Raw genomic sequence first — 14,829 nt, 5'->3', positions numbered from 1 at the left:
GGGGGGGGGCGTGTCAAAGCCTAAAGTCACTCTTGAGAACAGTGGAGATTCTGGGGGTAAGCAGAAGGCTGGGAGCTTTATTAGAGTAACAGACCCAACTGCAAGCCAGCAAGTTTACCAGAGAAACCCAGGAAAGAGATCGCTAATAGCCCATCTCGGGTCAGCCTAAGCCACCAACACGCTTCAAAAACGACCCCTCCAAAGGGGCCCGGACTTCACCGGACAAGAGCACGGAACAATCTACCCCCATGGATATGGTCAAATACAATAGAGCAACTAGCCTGCAATAAGGGAAGCCTAATATCCACATATATCAAGAGAGACAGAAAACATACCACAAACTAGGTGACAGGGATTAGGGAGGGCACTCGTGATGAGCACTGGGTAACATATGGAATTGCTGAATCACTATACTGAGTACCTGAAACTAACAAACACCGTATGTTAACCAGAGTTAAAATTAAAATTTCATTAAATAAGAGAAAACCAACAACATAACACAGTCAATTAGAGCCCTGCTCTGTCATTCCAGAGTGACTGTGCATATAGCTACGAGGAGAAGTGACATTTAGAGACTTCATCTTTCAGTACAAATAAATTTCCCTAGAATAATCCTGACAACCTACTATAAAGAAAGAAACAATCAAACAAAAACAGCCAGAGATAAGAGTCAGTATCTGGAGTTACTACAGTCTCCTATCTACAATGTCCAGGTTCCGGCCAAAAAATCTACTAGCCATTCAACAAAACAGAAAAGCACATCTATACATAGGGGAAAAAGCAGGCAAGAGAAACAGCCTCTGAGAAGGCCTAGATGTCATAACGAATAGACAAAGTAGCTATTAAAATATGTTCAAAGAATTAAACAGAATTATCTTTTTAAAAAAATTTTTTTAATGTTTTATTTATTTTAGAGAGAGAGAGATCATGAGTGGGAGACGAGCAGAGAGAGAGAGAGAGGAGAGAGAGAGAGAATCGAAAGGAGGCTCCAGGCTCTGAGCTGTCAGCACAGGGCCCGAAGCGGGACTCGAACTCACAATCTGTGAGATCATGACCTGAGCCAAAGTTAGCCGCTTAACCGACTGAGCCACCCAGGTGCCCCAAAACAGAATTATTCTTCAGGACATGAAGAAAGGCATGATGATCATGTCTCATCTGATAGAAAATATCAATATAGATGGAACTTATTTTTAAAAAACAAATGGACCCGTAACCAGCAGAGAAATTGAATTAGTAATCAAAAATCTCATAAAATATAAGAGTCCAGGGCCGGAGGGCTTTCCCAGGAGAATTCTACCAAACATTTAAGGAGGAGTTAACACCTATTCTTTTGAAGCTTTTCCAAAAAATAGAAATGGAAGGAAAGCCTCCAAATGCATTCTATGAGGCCAGCATTACCTTGATTCCAAAACCAGACAAAGACTCCACTAAAAAGGAGAACTACAGATGAATTCCCTGATGAATCTGGATGCAAAAATCCTCAACAAGATATCAGCCAACCGGATCCAACAATACATTAAAAGAATTATTCACCACAACCAAGTGGGATTTACACCTGGGATGCAGGGCTGCTTTACTACCCACAAATCAATCAATGTGACTCATCACATCAATTAAAAAAAAAAAAGGACAAGAATCACATGATCCTCTCAATAGATGGAGAGAAAGCATTTGACAAAATACAGCATCCTTCCTTAGGAAAAGCCCTCAAGAAAGTAGAAATAGAAGGATCACCTCAAGATCATAAAAGCCATACACGAAAGACCCACCACTAATATCATCCTCAATGGGGAAAAACCGAGAGCTTTCCCCCTAAGATCAGGAACATGTCCGGATGTCCACTCTCACCACTGTTATTCAACAGTGTATTGGAAGTCCTAGCCTTACCAGTCAGACAACACAAAGGAATAAAAGGCATCCAAATCGGCCAGGAGGAAGTCAAACTTTCACTCTTCACAGACGATATAATACTCTCTATATGGAGAATCCAAAAGATTGCACCAACAACTGTTAGAACTGATCTATGCAAATAGCAAAGTCACAGAATATAAAATCAAGGCACAGAAACAGGTTGCATTTCTGCACACCAATAATGAAGCAACAGGTAGACAAATCAAGGAATCAATCTCATTTACCACTGCACCAAAGCCATAAAATACCTAGGAATAAATCTAACTAAAGGAGTGAAAAATCTATATGCTGAAAACTAGAAAGCTTATGAAAGAAACTGAAGAAGACACAAAAAAATGGAAAAATATTCCCTGCTCCTGGAGTAGAAGAATAAACATCGTTAAAATGTTGATACTGCCCAAAGCAATCTACATATTCAATGCAATCCCTATCTAAATAACATCAGCATTCTTCACAGAGCTAGAACAAATAATACTAAAATTTGCATGGAACCAGAAAAGACTCTGAATATCCAAAGCAATCCTGAAAAAGGAAATCAAAGCAGGAGGCATCACAATCTCAGACTTCGAGCTATATTACAAAGCTGTACTCATCAAGACAGTATGGTACTGGCACAAAAACAGACACTCAGGTCAACGGAACAGAACAGAGAACCCAGAAATGGACCCACAAACGTATGGCCAACTAATCTTAGACAAAGCAGGAAAGAATATTCAAGGGGAAAAAGACAGTCTCTTCAGCAAATGGTGCTGGGAAAACTGGACAGCGATATGCAGAAAAATAAACCTGAACCACTTTCTTATACCATACGCAAAACTAAACTCAAAATGGATAAAAGACCTAAACATAAGACAGGAAGCCATGAAAATCCTGGAAGGGAAAGCAGGCAAAAACCTCTTCGACCTTGGCCTCGTCAACTTCTTACTCGACACGTCTCCGGACGCAAGGGAGACAAAAGCAAAGATGAACTATTGGGACCTGATCAAAATAAAAACCTTCTGCACAGCGAAGGAAACAATCAGCAAAACAAAAAGGCAACCAATGGAATGGGAGAAAATATCTGCAAATAACATATCAGATAAAGGGTCAGTATCCAAAATCTATAGCGAACTTAACAAACTCGACACCCAAAAAACAAATAATCCAGTGAGGAAATGGGCAAAAGACATGAACAGACACTTTTCAAAAGAAGACATCCAGATGGCTAACGGACGCTTGCAAAAATGCTCAGATGAGCAAAAATCACTCATCATCAGGGAAATACAAATCAGGACCACAATAAGATACCACCTCACACCTGTCAGAATCAGTAAAATTAACAACATAGGCAACAACAGATGTTGGTGAGGATGCAGGGAAAGAGGATCCCTTTTGCACGGCTGCTGGGAATGCAAACTGGGGCAGCCACTCTGGAAAACAGTATGGAGGTTCCTCAAAAAGTTAAAAATACAACTACCCTATGACCCAGCAATTGCACTACTAGGTACCTATACAAGGGACACAGGAATGTTGTTTCAAAGAGGCACATGCACCCCAGTGTGTACAGCAGCATTACTGACAATGGCCACAGCATGGAAAGTGCCCAAGTGACCATCGACAGATGAATGGATAAAGAAGATGTGGTGGGTACACACACACACACACACACACACACACACACACACACAATGGAGTGTTACTCGGCAATCAAAAGGAATGACATCTTGCCATCTGGAACAACATGGACGGAACTAGAGGGTATTATGCTGAGCGAAATTAGTCAGAGAAAAACAAGTATCATATGACTTCACTCAGATGTGGAATTTAAGATTCAAAACAGATGAGCATAAGGGAAGGGAAGCAAAAATAATATAAAAACAAGGAGGGGAACAAAACATAAGAGATTCTTAAATACAGAGAACAAACTGAGGGTTGCTGGAGGGGGTGTGGGTGGGGGGATGGGCTAAATGGGTAAAGGGCATTAAGGAAGACACTTGGGATGAGCACGGGTGTTATACGTAGGGGACGAGTCACTGGATTCTACTCCTGAGATCATTATCCCACTCTATGCTAACCAACTTAAAAAAATTAAAAAACAAAACAAATGGTTACTATAGAGTCGGAAAGCATAATAACTAAAATGAAAAGTTCACCAGAGCGCTGCCTGGGTCGCTCAGTCAGCTAAAGCATCTGACTTCGGCTCAGGTCATGATCTCGCCGTTTGCGGGTTCGAGTTCCGCGTCGGGCTCTGTGCCGATGGCTCGGAGCCTGGAGCCTGCCTCAGATTCTGTGTCATCCCCTCTCTCTGCCCCTCCACCACTCACACTCTATATGTCTCTTTCTCTCAAAAATAAACATTAAAAAACACTTTTTTTTTAAGTGGCTGGGATCTTAGGTTAGGGAAGCCATGAGAAGCAGTGGGTGTGGCTCATAAAAACTAAAAATAGGGTACAAATCTTCAGACAACCGAGGGCAATAAATTACAGGCAGAAGAATACAAGATAACAGCTAAGGTCCCAAGAAGAAGCAGGGGAGAGATTCTTAAGAAACTTCACATACCTTAAAGATTTTTTTTTAAGTTTATTTATTTTGAGAGAGACAGAGACAAAGACAGAGAGAGAGAGCATGCACCCACGCGCCAGCAAGAGGGAAAGGGGCAGAGAAGAGAGGGAGAGAAAGAGAATCTTACACATGCTCCACACTGTCAGTGCAGAGCCTGACATGGGGCTCGAATGCACAAACAGTAAATTCATGATCTGAGCTGTAATCAAGAGTTGGATACTTAACCAAATGAGCCACCCAGGCGCTCCTAACATACTTCCAAACAGCCTTGTATAGGGGTGCTTTGGATGGCTCAGTCAGTTAAGCATCTGACTTCAGCTGAGGTCATGATCTTGCGGTTTGTGGGTTCAAGCCCCGCTTCAGGTTCTGTGCTGACAGCTTGGAGCCTGGAGCCTGCTTCTGATTCTGTTTTCCCCCTCTCTCTGCCCCTTGCCTGCTTTCTCTCTCTCTCTCTCTCTCTCAAAAATAAATAAACATTTTAAAAAATTTAAAAAAGACATCAAATAATGATAAAAGAGGTAATATGCCAAGACGACACAACAATTCTAAAAATGTACCCACCAAACATCAGAGCTTCAAATATACGATGCACACGCTAAACAAATTATAGATAGAAACGGACACAATTACGGTAAGAGATTTCAATATTCCACTTGCAAAACTACAGACAAAAGATCAATAAGGAACCAGAGGAGTGAAGGACACTGCAGACCAAATGGACTTCCTAGACATGTTACAAAATACTGTATCCAAGATAGGCAGACTCAAGTACACACGGAACATTCTCCAGGGCAGACCACATGCTAGGCCACAAAACAAGTCTTCATTAAAAAAAAAGAAGAAGAAGAAAATCATACAAAGTATATGTTTTGATCATAGGATGATGAAACTAAATATCAGCAGCAGAAAGAAAACCAGAAAATCCACAAATATGTGGAAATTAAACAACACATTCTTAATGGGTCAATGGGTCAATGAAGAAATCACAAGGGAAATTAGAGAATATCATGACAAAAGAACATAAAACGTACCAAACAAAACAAACCAAAATGTGTGGGATCCAGTGAAAGTAGTGATTAAAGGGAAATCTATAGCTGTCAATGTTTATATTAAAAAAGAGGAAAGATCTTTTTTATTTTATTTTTATTGTTTCTGGTGAGAGAGAGTGCAAATGTGGAGGGGGGCAGAGGGAGAGAAAGAGAGAATCTTTTTGTTTGTTTGTTTATTATGTTTTTTTGTTTTTTATGTTTATTTTTGATAGAGCATGAGCAGAGAGAGAGAGGCAGACAATCTGAAGCAGGCTCCAGGCTCTGACCTGTCAGCACAGAGCCCGACGCGGGGCTCGAACCCACAAACTGTGAGATCATGACCTGAGCTGAAGTTGGCCATTTAGCCAACTGAGCCACCCAGGTGCCCGAGAAAGAGAGAATCTTAAGCAGGGTCCACACTCCGTGCAGAGCCCAACATGGGGCCTGATCCCATGACCCTGGGATCATGACCTAACGCTAAATCAAGAGTCAGATGCTCAGCCAACTGAGCCACCCAGGCGCCCCAAGAGGAAATATCTTAAATCAATAACCTAACTTTACAATTTCAGGAACGAGAAAGAGAACATAACTAAACTCAAAGCTAGCAAAGGGGAGGAAGTGACAGAAAAATCACAGAAGACATAAACAAAATAGAGAATAGAAAAACAATAAAGAAAATCAACAAAACCAAGAGTTGATTCTTTGAGAAGGTCTAGAAAATTGACATAACTTTAGCTATAATGACTAAAAAAAAACATAGAGGACTCAAGCAATGAACATCAGAATCAAAAGAGCATTGGGGCGCCTGGGTGGCTTAGTCGGTTAAGCGTCCGACTTTCGCTTAGGTCATGATCTCGCGGTTCGTGGGTTCGAGCCCCGCGTTGGGCTCTGTGCTGACAGCCAGCTCAGAGCCTGGAGCCTGTTTCAGTCTGTGACTCCCTCTCTCTCTGACCCTCCCCTGCTCACGCTGTCTCTCTCTCTCTCCTAAAAATAAATTAAAAAAAAAAAAAAAAAAAGAATCAAAAGAGCATTACTACTGTTTTTACAGAAAGAAAAGGGATTACAAGAGAGTATATGAACAACCGTACACTACAAATTAGATAATCTACATGAAACCTATAAATTCCTAGACTTTCTAAGACTAAATCATTAATAAATAGTGAACATAAATAGACCTGTGAGGAGTAACCTGTAAGGAGGAAGGAAGACTGAATCTGCAATCAAATGCCTCCCAACAAAGAAAAGCCCAGAAGTAGATGGCTTCACTGGTGAATTCTACCAAGCACAGAAAGAAGAAGAAACACCAATCTGCCTGAAATTCTTCCAAAATATTGAAGAGAATACACTTCTAAACTCAATCTAAGGCTAACGTACTGTTACCCTGATACCAAAGCCAGACAAAGACACTAGAAGAAAAACCACAGACCTCGATGAATAGTGATGCAAAATCCTCAACAAAATACTAACAATAAAAATTCAACAGTATATTAAAAGTATTATACACCTCCTAAAATATAAGTTTTGAACGTCATCATGTATCATCGTGTATCAACGTCATACACCACATTAACAGGATGAAGGAAGAAAACTACATGATCATCTCGATGAATACAGATACAACATTTAAGAAAATTCAACATTTTTTTTCATGACAAAAATACTCAAAAAACTAAGAATAAAAAAAAAACTACCTCAACATACTGAAGATCATATATGAAAAGCCCACAGGTAATACCATACTTGATGGTGAAAGACTGAAAACATTTCCTCTAAGACCAGGGGCAAAACAAGAATGTTCGCTTTCACCGTTTCTATTCAACATGGTACTGGAAATCATAGCCAGAGAAATAAGGCAAGAAAAACAAATAAAAGGTGTCAAAATTGGAAAAGAAGTAAAACTCTCTCTGTTCAAGGATTACATCTTATATGTATAAAACCCTAATGACTGCACCAAAGAACTGTTAATAAACAAGTTCAGCAAGGTTGCAGGATACAAAATCAACACCAAAAAATCAGTTGCTTTTCTATCTACTAACAGTGAACAATCTAAAAGAGAAATTAAGGAAAAAAAAAAACAACCCCACTTACAAGAGCATAAAGAAGCAGACTTGGGAATAAACTCAAGAAGGAGGCAAAGACTTGTAGGCTGACAACTATCTGTTGCTGAAAGAAACGGACATCAATAAATGGAAAGAAGCCCCATGTTCATGGAAAAGCAGACGTCATATCGTGAATACGACCCAAAGCGATCTCCAGATTCGGTGTAATCTCTATCAAAACCCCAAAGACAAATTTTGCAAAATTAGACAAATCCATCCTAAATTTCATACAGAATCTCCAGGGAAACCTGAAGAGTCAAAAAGACCCTGAAAGAGAATAAAGCTGGAGGCCCCACACTTCCTCATTTCAAAAACTGCTATGACACTACAATAGCCAAAGCAGTATGGTGCTGGCATATAAAGACAGACATAAAGATCAATAGGAGAAAACAGAAATTTCAGAAACAAAGTCTCACGTATAAGGTTAAATGACTTTCTGGTAAGGGTGCCGAGACCATTTAATGAGGAAAGGGCAGTCTTTTCAACAAACAGTGCTGAGAAAATTGGATGGGTCTCCACATGCAAAAGAATGAAGTTGGACCCTTTCTGAACACCACATACAAAGATTAACTCAAAATGGATCAAAGACATAGAGCTAAAACTATAGAACTTCTTAGAAGAAAACGCAGGGCAAAAGCCTTACCACATTGGATTTGGTAACAATTCTTTGGATATGACACTAAAGGCACAGGGAACAAAGAAAACAGACAAATTGGATCTCGTGAAAATAGAAAACTTTTAGGGGCGCCTGGGTGGCTCAGTTGGTTAAGTGTCTGACTTTGGCTCAGGTCATGATCCCAAGGTCGGTGAGTTTGAGCCCTGCGTCAGGCTCTGTGCTGACAGCTCAGAGCCTGGAGCCTGCTTCAGATTCTGTGTCTCCCTCTCTCTCTGCCTTACCCCTGCTCGTGCTGTGTCTCTCAAAAATAAATAAACGTTAAAAAATTAAAAACAAGAATCAGGGCGCTTTCGTGGGGCACCTGGGTGGCTCAGTTGGTTAAGAATCAACTCTCAGTTTTAGCTCAGTTGTAATCTCACAGTCTGTGAGTTTGAGCCCCATGTTGGACTCTGAGCTGATAGTGTGAAGTCTGCTTGGGATTCTCTCTCTCTCTGCCCCTCCACCACTTGCACGTGTGCATGCGTGCGCTCTCTTGAAAAATAAATAAACTTAAAAATCGGGCCATTTTTTCCACTGTCGTTTGGGCCATCATCTTGAACCTGACTTGAAGAGTAACCTCTCCACCCATCTAGCTGTCTCCACACTTCATCTACTCTTCATACCTCTGCCAGATTTCAAATCCCAGACCTCTTCACTCCTCTTCTCAAAAGTCTGAGACGACTCTGCCGACATCATTAAGTCCACACTTACCTGTGAGCATTTTAAGGTCTCCTCAATATGACTTTAAATGTAAATTTCCAGCCATTTTCCAATTTACGCTCCTGATTTCTATCATAGCCCCTCCGTTCAGCCACACATTATTTTCATTTCAGCATCTCCCATTTTTGCTTAATTCCTTGGGTAGATGCGCTTTCGTACCTACACATATCCAACGTATCTCTTGAGAAACACCTGAAAACTTTCTGATCCTCCACAGAAAGCAATTGTCTTTGCCGCTCATTCCCACAGCCCTTGTTTTTTCCAGGCACTTTTTTTTTTTTTAAATTTTTAACGTTTATTCACTTTTTGAGAGACAGAGAGACAGGGCATGAGTCGGGAAGGAGCAGAGAGGGAGACACAGAATCTGAAACAGGCTCCAGTCTCTGAGCTGTCAGCACACAGCCTGATGTGGTACTCGAACCCGTGAACCATGAGATCATGACCTGAGCCGAAGTCGGTCACTTAACCGACTGAGCCACCTAGGCGCCTCTCCAGGCGCTTCTTGAAGGACAGGAGGGCTGGCTGATTACTGCTCATTGGACTACGAGTTCTTAGTTTATTCATTTTTGTGTCCCCACAACTCTGAGCCCCCAGAAAGCCTGCTGAATATCAGTGGCCCAATCAAGGAGCAAACCTCTGCTTGATTCTGCACAGGTAGGACAGATGCAGAATCAGGTGTCCAACTTGGGGTGACACATTTCAAAGGTTCTTAGTCAAACTTTTGCACAACCAAATTTGTGAAGGGTCACGAATACAGATAAATGATGTGCGGACATAAAGAAAGTGGGCTACCTGGCCAGACAAGAAAAATGCTGAGGGAAAATACTAAAAGATCGATCATTCAAGTAGAAGTGGGGTTCTTTTTATTTTTAATTTTTTAAATGTTTATTTATTGTTGAGAGAGAGAGAGACAGAGTGGAAGCAGGGAAGGGCAGAGAGAGAGGGAGACAGAATCTGAAGCAGGCTCCAGGCTCTGAGCTGTCAGCACAGAGCCCGAAGTGGGGCTGAAACTCATGAACCGTGAGATCATGACCTGAGCCAAAGTCAGATGCTCAATCGACTGAGCCACCCAGGCCCCCCAACTGGTTCAAGCTTTAAAAAATTCTAATAATCAGAGCTGTCCAATTACATAATGGTGCTGAAACAGGACGGAGGTCATCTGTCCTAAGATTTTCTGCGTCAGCAAAGGTTTGACGAGAATGATCTAAGGCCATTTATTCATTCGGTGCACATTACATGCCTGACACTATTCGAGGCCCCACTGATACGACAGTGGACAGGTGCCATTCTGATCACTTGGCCCTTTTAAAAGCTCCAAAGGACAACTTTAAAAAAAGTAGAGGTAGAAGACAACGTATGGAGATAGACCTATGCATGATGAGTGAGCATTCAAAGTAGCATAGAAAGGATGGACTCACCGATGAATGAAACAGGGATATCTGGTAAGTCATAAAGCAAAAACCAAGCGGGAGCCCTACTCACATCATCAGCATCAAGTACAGGTGGAACAAGGAAGGTGTGAGACGGATGCTCCAAAATTTTCAGGCGCTAAAACAGGAGAGTATTTTTGTGACCTCGAAGGTATAAACAGGTTTCTTAAAGATGATACAAAACAAAGCGACAGACTCAAGCACATTAAACTTGGCAACTTTCAGTCAGCCAAAAGATCTCACAATCAGAGTGAAAAGAAAAGTCAAATCTGGGAGATTCCCAACACATGTATTCAAAGGATCGGCATCCAAACTATACAAAGAACACCTACGTATCAGTACAAAAATAAACACCTAACAGAGAAATAAGCAGAGATGTGAATTTCAGAGAAGAGGAGACCCAAATGACCTGTAAACACATGAGATGTTCGCCTTATTGGGGAAATGCAAAATTAAAGCCATAGGAAACCACCATTTCATAACTGCCAGAATGGCGATCATTAAATGTGTTGACTATTGGCAAGAACACAGAAGAAGGGAGACAGTTACACACTGCCAAGGGGGAGGGTAAACTGGTATAATCACTTGGAAAAACCTCTCGGCGTCACTTAGTAAGGTCAGCTTCAAGGTGTCTACTCTAAGAGATACTCTAAGAGAAGCGCTACGTACAAGCAAAGGCAGGGCTGTCCTGTCTTCCAGGGCAAAACGCTAGACACAGCGCCATCCATAAACCGTGGTATGATTCATCCTAAGGACTACAGATAGGAAAATGAACAAACCACAGCTGCAGATACTAACACGCATGAATCTCTAGAACATAATTGCTGAGAAGAAAACTGCAAAGTAATACATATGTATGATTCTACTTTGATCCAGTACCAAAACAAGCCAAACGGAACAAAACATCATTTAAGGATATGCATGTATTTTGGTCAAACTGTAAAGAAAAGCAAGGAATTCTGGACAGTCGTAAATCGCAGCGGGGGTGGGATGGGGGAGGGAGGCATATGTAACTTGACGATTAATAAAGGGAAACCTACTTAGATGCGGTTGGGAGGTTCAGGAGGGGTAGCTCTCACACCCTATCACTCCTCATCTACTGTAAGCCCAACAAGAAGGAACTTGCTAGATACTACTTCACTGCCCCAGGAGAAAGAAGAAAGGCTCTCTCCTCCCCAGGGAATAGCCCAGCCGGTGACAGGCTATCATAATACAGCCAGTGAAAAGCCACCATGCTTGAACTCCCGGTTTACTCCAGTGGACGTTTTGTTTAGAACGGCCTCTCCGTCTCCCACTTCCTCTATATAAAAGCGGCCTCTCCTCTGTTCAGCGGACTTGCCCATGGTTTTGCCTGTGGTTTCATGGTAGTTTGCTTGTCCGGGACCGTAATTCTGCTATTCTTGAATAAACCCGTTTTTGCTGGTGAGATAACTGGCAGAGTTTTGGGTTTTTTTTGTTTTTTGTTTTTTTTTAATGTTTATTCTTGAGAGAGCAAGCACAGAGCAGGGGAGGGGCAGAGAGAGAGGGAGACACGGAATCCGAAGCAGCTCCAGGCTCTGAGCTGTCAGCACAGAGCCCCATGCAGGGCATGAACCCGCGAACCCCCAGATCGTGACCTGAGCCAAAGTTTCCAACGCCCAACCAACGGAGCCACCCAGGCGCCCCTGGCAGTTTTATCTTTTAAGGTTAGCAGTAACCAGGAAAGGCATCCAAAGTTTCCAAACTCCAAGTGTTTCATTATCCTCTAAGACGTATATGCAGGGCATACATTTTTATGAAACAATAGAAGGCAATGTAAACTTGAAAATAGGGGCGCCTGGATGGCTCAGTCGGTTAAGCGTCCGACTTCAGCTCAGGTCATGATCTCGCGGTTCGTGGGTTCGAACCCCGCGTCGGGCTCTGTGCTGACAGCCCAGAGCCTGGAGCCTGTTTCAGATTCTGTGTTTCCCTTCTCTCTCTGCCCCTCCCCCGCTCATGCTCTGTCTCTCTCTGTCTCAAAAATAAAATTAAAAAAAAAAAGAAAGAAATCTTTAGGACATAGCTTACGATTTGATACACCTCACCTAACAGTGTATGTTCTTTCTTATTCCATGTACTGTTATTTTAACTTTCTGATTAACGTACAGTTCAAAGTATTCAAAGTCCCCGTTGTACAGATGGGTTTATCTTACTCGGGTTCGTTTCTACACGGCCGTAACAATCATGCCGTATTCGCAGCCAGCCCCGCGGAGGGTCGGGCGGGGCGCGGGGCGGCTGAACCCCCCATCTCCTGGGGCCATCCTCGCGCCCTTCCCCACATTCGTTTTACGAGATGTGAAAACCAGGGCTGCCTGGGGTTCTGTGCCCGGTCAAGGTCACGCGCTGCGGAAGTGGGATCCAATCTACTCCCAGGTCCTGGCCTCTCCTCACACCACACTTTTCGGAGGCGCCTTTATCGCTCCCAATCAGCTCGGGATAAAGAAGCCAGCGTCAGGCTGGCCGCCAGGACGACCCCCGGCCGAGGCCCCAGAACAGGTATGCGGAGCCTGCGGGGTCGGCCGCGGGGCCCCGGCCCCCCAACCCGCCGGCCCCGCCCCGCCCCGCCTACCCGCGTGCTGTGCGGACAGTAACTCTTGCTGAAGATCATCACTCGGTTACCCTCGATTAGGCCCAGGAGGCGGCGCCGCAGCTCCTCGCGGGCCTCGGAGGACGCGCGGTCGGGCCCGGGGGACGACAGGCGGGCCCGGCGCCCCGGCGGCGAAGACATGTGCCCCCCGCGGACGCCGCCCAGGCGGCGGTTGGGGGCGGCGCCCACCTTCACCGGCCCTGGCGAGGTCGGCGCCCGCGGCGGCGGCGGCGGCGGCGGCGGTGGTTGCGCCAGGGCCTCGGTGTCGCTCCCGGCGGGGCCGGACCTGCTCAGAGACCGAGGGGCGGGCGGCGGCGCCGGGACTGGGCCGGGGCAGGGGGACCCGCGACCACCACCCACGCCGCGGACTGACCACCGGTTGGTCGGAGCTCCGCTCGCGCCGCCCCGCCCCCGGCGCCGCCCCGCCCCCGGCGCCGCCCCGCCCCCGGCGCCGCCCCGCCCCCGGCGCCGCCCCGCCCCCGGCGCCGCCCCGCCCCCGGCGCCGCCCCGCCCCGCGCATGCGAACTAGACCGCTGCCCAGCCACTGTAGGCGAGTCCCCTGCCCTTCCCGAGTGGGTAGAGCCAAACTGCATCCTCATTATCCGTTTTGTGTGCACCTGTCAGGACCGCTTCCCGGTCTCCCTGAGGCCGCCCCGGGTTGCCCCCTGTGGGGGACTTTCCATGCCTCGTAATCTCCACCAGCCCCCTCAAACAACCCTAAAAATAGATACATTCCTCAGTGAGGCTAGATGCCCCAATCATAGGGAAAGTGTGAATAAATAAAACCGTCTTCAGGAAAGATGATATTTTTTTTACTTTAGGCTTTTATTTTAATTCCAATTGGTCAACATACAGTGTTATATTAGATTCAGGTGTGTAACGGCTCCATTCATCACCTAACACCCATCACAGCAAGTGTCCCCTTTAACCCCTTAATCCCCGTCCCCGATTTCATTTATCCCCCGCACCCCACCCCCCAACTCCCTTCTGGTAATATCAGTTTATTCTCTACAGTTAAACTAAAAAACAGACTCGTAACTGGGCGGTTCAGTCGGTTAAGTCCCCAACTTCGGCTCAGGTCATGATCTCACGGTTCGTGGGTTCAAGCCCCGCGTCGGGCTCTGTGCTGACAGCTCGAGCCTGGAGCTGCTTCAGATTCTGTGTCTCCCTCTCTGACCCTCCCTACTCACGCTGTCTCTTTCTCTCTCTCTCCCAGAAATAAGTAAAACATTAAAAAACACAATTAAAAAAAATGTAAGACTCACATGATCGACTTGATAGGAAAAAAATAGATTAATCCAAAACATCCTGCAAATGTCAAGATTTCATTCTTTTTATGGCTGTGTAATATTCCATTATGTATGCATACCACATTTTCTTTTTTAAAAATTGCTTAAAATATTTATTTTTAAGAGAGAGACAGACAGACAGAAAGAATCTAAAGCAGTCTCCAGATTCTGAGCTGTCAGAACAGAGCCCAGTGTGGTGCTGAAACCCACTAACTTTGAGACCATGACCTGAACGAAGTCAGATGCTTAACCAACTGACCCCCCCACCCAGGCAACGCCCCCCACCCCATTCCCGCATCTTCCCATCTTCTTTATTCATCAGCCAATGGACACTTGGGCTGCTTCCATATCTTGGCTGTTGTAAATAATGCTGCTATAAACATAGGGTGCATGTATCCCTTTGAATTAATGTTTTTGTGTTCCTTAGGTAAATACTCGGTAGTGCAGTTGCTGGATCGTAAGGCAGTTCTATTTTTAACTGTTTGAAAAACCTCCATACTGTTTTCCACAGTGGCTGCCACAATGTGCATTCCCACCAACAGCACATGAAC

The 14,829-nt window shown here is 44.3% G+C and overlaps 1 protein-coding gene across 2 annotated transcripts in view; it reads right to left on the bottom strand.

Moving 5' to 3' along the window:
* Nucleotides 1-13,368, bottom strand: part of TXNRD3 (thioredoxin reductase 3) — a 55,732-nt gene extending 42,364 nt beyond the window's left edge. The window contains exon 1 of one of the 2 annotated variants that reach the window (XM_039218534.1): nucleotides 12,972-13,368. In XM_039218534.1, the coding sequence (XP_039074465.1) occupies nucleotides 12,972-13,130 (159 nt within the window). In that variant the 5' untranslated portion in view covers nucleotides 13,131-13,368. The remainder of the gene's footprint in view (nucleotides 1-12,971) is intronic. The other variant, XM_039218533.1, reaches the window with a different exon arrangement.
* Between the last annotated feature and the right edge of the window lie 1,461 nt (nucleotides 13,369-14,829).

Source organism: Hyaena hyaena, unplaced genomic scaffold (genome assembly GCF_003009895.1).
Source record: "Hyaena hyaena isolate Hyena2069 unplaced genomic scaffold, ASM300989v1 scaffold_775, whole genome shotgun sequence".
NCBI lineage: Eukaryota > Metazoa > Chordata > Mammalia > Carnivora > Hyaenidae > Hyaena > Hyaena hyaena.
This window is presented reverse-complemented; position numbering and strand designations above follow the sequence as displayed.